Source organism: Carlito syrichta, unplaced genomic scaffold (assembly GCF_000164805.1).
Source record: "Carlito syrichta isolate Samal-C Ts95f unplaced genomic scaffold, Tarsius_syrichta-2.0.1 Scaffold308842, whole genome shotgun sequence".
NCBI classification, from domain to species: Eukaryota; Metazoa; Chordata; class Mammalia; order Primates; family Tarsiidae; genus Carlito; species Carlito syrichta.
This window is the reverse complement of record NW_007252938.1, coordinates 49,503-55,618: the sequence shown is the minus strand read 5'-3', so window position 1 is coordinate 55,618 and position 6,116 is coordinate 49,503. Positions and strand designations below refer to the sequence as shown.

Sequence of the window (6,116 nt, the reverse complement as noted above, 5' to 3'; positions counted from 1 at the left end):
TTCTGGCCCCAGCCCACCCCTGGCAGGTCTTCAAAGACCAGTCCCAAATGGTTCTACCCTCCCTTGCACCATCCTCACTTGTTCAGGCTTCTAGTCTTGCTCTTCTCCTCCTCCACATTCTTCACTGTGATTAGTAGCAGGTTAGGGTACTGTATAAGCCGCAGTGAGGCTGGGGGCCAGGGGAGGCAGGGTGGAGACAGGGTGAAGAGAGGAGAAGAGCTGTCCCAGGACCCCTCTCTTCATGGGATCCCAAACTGTACAACCAGCTCCTCTTTTGCGTCCACACGGATCTGAGAAAGTGCACTGTAGGCGTAAGCAGCTATCCTGGAGACCTGAGACAGAAAAGGGGCCGGGGAGGAGAGGAACAGACACGTAAGGGGGCAATCAGGAACGAGGAGGTGGGGGGTTAGAAAGCAATGAAGGAGAGAGGAGGGAATGACAGGAGACACGAAGCCAAAGAGAATAATAGAGATAGGAAAGACAGAAGGAAAAGAACCAAGAGGAGAAAAAAAAAGGTGAGGGGCAGAAGATAGGGGGATATAACAAGTAAGAGAGTGAAGTGAGAGTGAGTTGGGACCCGCAGGTTACAGGATCCCTAACTCCGCCTTCCCTCTGAGGCAGGACAGATGAACCCTTCTGCCATAATTTGGGCGGAGAGGGAAGGGTGGGCAGGGCAGGTGAAGGGTGTCTCACCTGCTGCAAGTCGGAGAAGGGGATGGGCTCGCTGGCCAGCACTTGGTGGGGCTGACTGGTGAGAGATGGCAGCGGTGGCAGCTTCTTCCAATGGGTCAGGCTGCTACTCAGCACAGCCAGGCGGGTGCTGGCCAAGAAGGAGGGGAACGGCGGTGGGCAGTTAGGCCACAGTCTGCCCTACCCAGCCCTGCCCAGTCCAGCGCAGCCCAGCCCAGGCAAGCCTCACTCCCTCAGGCCAGAGAAACAGGGTGATGGGCTAGGAGAAGAGGTGGTCACAGCTCATCAAAAACTCACTGTAGGCCTTAGCGCCCTCGCAAGTGCCACAGGGTAAACAGGGCTGACATGAATATCTACTGAGGCACCCAAATGATTTGTAGCCAGTCTCCAGGGCTGCACCCAAATGAGAAGCCTAGTCTTGGACCCAAAGCTGGAACAGGGATGGAGGGAAGGGAAGGGAAGGAGCCCATGTAACCTGAGGGACCCAAGTTAGCTAGGTGCTCACCTGTACTGCCTTGCTCGGTCCATGTACTCATGCTGTTCCATGCCCTGGGAGTCTGCAGCAGACACATCGATGATGTTGCTTGGGAAAGGGAGACAGAGATGACACAACAGGTGCTTCCAAGAGGGACAAACAGTACTCGGTGCCAGATGCCAACTCCAGGGCTATCTGACACCAATGACCCTGCCAGCCCACTGGAGCAGGACTGGGCCATGAGGCACCTCTCTGCAGTGACCTTGTCCCATCTCCCATGTCCTGGGCCTGGCGCCCTCTACCCCACCCTTTAATGTGAATGGAGGAGCTCTATCCCAGGCTTGGTCCTGTGACACTCACCTGGCTGTCTTGGCGAGGATGGAGGAGAGCAGGGCCTGCTCATCTGTGCGAGCGGAAGGCAGGCTGTGGTAGTTGGGTTCAGCTCCATTGAGGGCTTTGGTTGGAGGGCTGCTAGGGTCCAGCAGCAGCTTCCGCTCCTCTCGGTCCTAGAAGAGGCCGGGGGGGAGAAGTCAGCCCCAGATTCCTTAGTTCAACCTGCCTTTCCTGGGCTCTCCCCTCAGGCCAGCTCTGACTTTAAACACCAAAAATACTTCTATAAGGAATAACCAAAGTGCCCAGCTTTATGGAATGTCAGGTAAGACTCAGTTCCTGCCTGCTCTCAGGAGCCCAGCTGAGACAGTGTCTAAGGTAAACTAGAGTGGAACCAAGCAGTCCTAGAACCCCTGAAAGGATGGACACAGGCACAAAGCGGGTATTCACCAACAGCCCTGGAGCTTCAGAATACAGTGCACACCTGGTGGAGAAAGGATACTGGAAGCTGGAAAACAGAGGTGAGAAATTCAAAGCAGTAGGGTCTGGAGGGGCATCGTACAAGGAGCCCAAGAATGACCCTCCAGGTCCTTCAGGACCAGGCCCTCCCCAGAAAGGCTGTCTTTGCCCAAGGTGGAGAGGCTCTGGTGAGTCCAGACAAAGCCCTAGGCCCCAGAGGAAACCAACCCAACCTCTCAATGGCCATTCCCCAAATTATGTCAGGGCAAAAATCCCAGCTCTGAGTCACATAGTACAAGAGTGCTTCCTTCTTGAGGGCAGGTCCCTCGTACTCTCAGGTGTTCACCCTCCTGCCCTCTGGTGCTCTTTTTCTATGTGACTCCCAGAACCAAACTGGGTGCACCTGGTGTATCCTGGTATGAGCTGAACAGTGGAACCGTTCCCTCCCTCGCTAAACTGCCACACTTCTTTTAATGTGGTCTGAGAGGCATCTACATTTTCAGCAGCCCTGTTACTACCATCCTGTGGTGAAATCACAATCCCCAGAACTGGTCTAAGACCAAATCAAGCCCTCCAGTCCTGCACTTCTCCTTGTCCTGTTTCAGTCCCTTATTCTAATCTACTGTAATCTTTCTGGATTCAACCCTCCCTTGAGCCCATCAGCTGCAAATCCCTACTGCCTTGTATCAGCTGCAAACTGGATAAGCAGACTTGCTGGGTATCTATCCAAGCTGTAAGAGTAAAGGTGCCCAGGAAAAGCCAAGAACAGGGTGGGGTGGAGGGGGCATCTTGGCTAATGCTGACACAGCAATCCTCAGTGCCAGCAGAACACTCCCTCAGGCCTATCTCAGTTCCTACACAGACTCTCCTTATAGAGAGCCACTTCCTCCTGCCCTGCCTACCCCACCCTAAGCAGGCCTAGCCTTTTCACTACTCTTCCTTCTCAAGCCTAGGTTGCCTCAGGAAATTGGATCCAGTTCCCAACAGCATGAGACAGAAGTTGTGGGCTTCTGCACAATCACCTATGAGCTCCCAGACACCCTCCTCCCCAAAATACCTTATTAAAGGGCTAGAAAAACAAAATGCTTGCCAAAGGTGAAACTTTCTATTTCTGTCTTTCACCCAACCCACTTCAGACAGATCTTCCCACAGGACAGAGCAGTTTCTTCCCTATCAAGGGTCTTTCAAGAACAAGGTTGATCACTTGTCAGGCTTTGGCTAAGATCGAGTGAAGTATAAGACTTTTGCTGAGACCTAGACTCCCAGAGGAGGCCACGCTACCCCCTTGAGTGGATGAATATCACCCCAAACCCAAAGTGCAAGTGGAGCAGGAGGTAGGTTTGTCACACCAATTTGTCCCTGAGTCAATGTAACCCAAGAGTCAGAGTTTCACTGTCTACTCTAGCACAGACACATAGTGGCTTGCCCATGACTGACCACCTGAGAGACAGCTTGGCCCAATGGATAAGGTATGTGGCTTGGCATCAGTACACCTTGGCTACGGCACTTCTCAGCTTGGTCAAATCACTTAGCCTGTCTTTGAACTTTTTCATTTTTTTTCTTTTTTTGAGTCAGAGTCTCACTCTGTCACCTTGGCTGGAGTACAGTGGCACGCTCACGGCCACCACAGCCTCGGCCTGCTGGGTTCAGGCAATCCTTCCACCTCAGCCTTCCAAGTAACTGGAGCTACAGGCTCGTGCTACCACGGCCGGCTAATTTTTTGATTTATTGTAGAGATGAGGTCTCACCAAGTTGCCCAGGTTGGCCTCAAACCCGTGGACTCAGGCAATCCTCTCATCTCAGCCTCCCAAAGTGCTGGGATTACAGGCATTAGCTACCGTGACTGGCATTTTTCCTCATCTTTAACTAGACATAACCCATAACTAGGTGACAGATGTTTCACAACAGTCATTTGAGATAACTGTAACTGTAAAAGGACTTTGTAAACTGTAATGAATTTTGTACATTTTAAAAATTATAATAAAGGGCAGAGATGAAAGTGGGAAAGAGCCCTGCCCAAGACCTGAAAGAGACTTTGGGGGAAGGCGTGGGTAACTGGTTATGGTCTTTATTACCTGAGGCCTCAAATCACCCAGTATTGATTAAAGTGCTTCCTCTGGGGCAGCAAGCCCTGCTCTCCCAACTAGAAATTGGCATTCTTTCTCATAAAGCATTAACCTTTCTTGAGTCATTCCCTGCAAGAGTCCATATTATGCTTTAAGGGACAATTTCCCAGTAAGTCGCAACTGTCCCAGTAGGCAGGGTTATCGCTGTCTCTGTCTCTAACAGGCTAGGGTGAACTAAAAGGTATTGAGCATGAGACACAGACATGTCTAACACAGAGCAAATAAAATATGAGTATTTTTCATTGAGTGTTTGGAGAAATGAGAACCAGAAGCCACCCATGCCGTGCCTCCCATAAAATCATATTTTCCTAGATGTAAGCCCTTTATCCAAAATACCTTTACTGGGGAAAGAACTACTTCCCCAGTAACAGTGATATAATCTCAATCTACGGCTCTCTCCCCTAGACTGAACTATTTGAAACCTTTCTATTCTCTCCTGTCCACTATGTGTTGCAATGTTTGACCCAGGCTTAGAGGCAATCAAAAAAGGTGAGTGGTCAGCAGCTTGAGACTGTATCTTGGGAAAGGTCTCCCCTTCCTCAGAAATGGTCAGGCAGGCAGTGTGGGGAGAACTGAGAATGCACCAAGGGGGAATTGAAAACTACAGGTCTCCCCAGGCTAACCCTTTCTCCAAAGGAATCAGATCTACAACCAAACTCTCAGGACAGGCACCTCTCTAGCTACAGGAACCTTCAGGCCCCAGGCAGGAACTGCACTGGGGACAAGCCAAACTCAGACCCACATGAACTCCCATCCTGTCTCTCTTTTCCCACAATCCAAAGATAAACCCGATCTGCCACTTTCCCAACAGCTCACCCCCGCCACACACACATCTCGATATCCTCATTGTCTCTATCAAAGCCTTCACTGGCCAACTCAAATGCCGCCAACTTCCATAGTCCTCCTCTGACCCTGAACTAGCTGCGACCTTTCTTATCCAACCCCAGGGACTGAGAATACACGAATTCCTGATTCATCTCGGGACTAACTCAGAGCCTCAGCTTACCCGCCTCTACAATGGATTCGCAAAGCCGGCTAATTCACAGAAGGCACGAGAAGCTGAGAAGGGAGTGCTTCCCAGGGACCTAGACTGAGGATCCTTGAAGCTTTAGGGGTTTTAAGTTAGAAGCGGAGGAAAGACTTGGGAGCGACCCGGATAGGCAGCTGCCTGCACACCCTGAGGCGGGGACTGTGTAGACCTGAGGCTTTAATAGGAGGGTAAGAGCCTCGGTTCGCGTCCCCTCTGTAAACTGTCCCCTCCAGGCCTCCGTACTCAGCGAGCCCTACAGTCCGGCTCCCCGTCCTCCGTAGGTTTCATTCTGGACCCCATGCCCCAGGGTCTTAGCCCTTATTCCCGAACCCGCCTGCCGCGGCCGCACCTGGTCCGAGTCCTCGTTCTCGCTGCTGTAGCAGCACCCCATGGCTGGGGTCGGGCCGGGCGCTCGGGCCGCGCCGAGGAGGGACGGCGTCCGTCAGGAGCCCTTCCGGTCACATGACCATTGGCTGCCTCCCGCAGGCAACTACCCGCCCCCTTCCCCTCCCTCCTGTCCCGGAGCCTCTTCGCTGCCTCAGCCAGTACCCCGGCTTCCGGCCCCGCCCTTTATCGCGTATCAGCGCCAACCAATGGAAAGAAGGCGCAACCTGCGTGACCAGACGCGAGGCACGTGACACCAGGAAAGGGGGGGCGAGTCACATGACTTTATCTTTCCCGCTTCTAAGGTGATTTTCGTGTGTAGTGTTGTGATCGTGTGGCCTGGCCACCTTTCTGGACCTGAGTGAATTCATACCAAATGCCGGCGTGATATACTCGTCTAAATGCCATGCGAGGGGCCAGCGGCATCCAGGCTTGCTTCTAGAGCGTATAGTCGGGGTGCACACACAGAGGCCCCAGATGACCTGCGGCCCGTCGGGGAACACTTAGTAGTTCCAGCGGAATTCTCAACCTGAGCTGGGGATCCGCGAGTTACAGAAAGAAGGGGCTTTATACCTTCACAAGCTGAAGTGGAAATAAATTCTTTTTTTTTTTTTTTTTTTTT

At 52.3% G+C, this 6,116-nt stretch overlaps 2 protein-coding genes across 2 annotated transcripts in view; one reads left to right on the top strand and one right to left on the bottom strand.

Moving 5' to 3' along the window:
- LOC103268499 (leucine-rich repeat-containing protein 51) overlaps window positions 1-6,116 on the top strand; it is a 34,398-nt gene that overhangs the window by 22,349 nt on the left and 5,933 nt on the right. The window contains exon 6 of the mRNA XM_008066084.1: window positions 3,443-3,456. Coding sequence (XP_008064275.1) covers window positions 3,443-3,456 — 14 coding nt within the window. The remainder of the gene's footprint in view (window positions 1-3,442; window positions 3,457-6,116) is intronic.
- On the bottom strand, window positions 73-5,655 carry LAMTOR1 (late endosomal/lysosomal adaptor, MAPK and MTOR activator 1). Its single transcript, XM_008066086.2, has 5 exons — window positions 5,460-5,655; window positions 1,526-1,671; window positions 1,196-1,273; window positions 694-820; window positions 73-332 (listed from the first exon to the last, which is right to left on the bottom strand). The coding sequence occupies exons 1-5, from the start codon at window positions 5,499-5,501 to the stop codon at window positions 240-242; spliced, it is 486 nt and encodes a 161-aa protein (XP_008064277.1). The 5' UTR covers window positions 5,502-5,655; the 3' UTR covers window positions 73-239.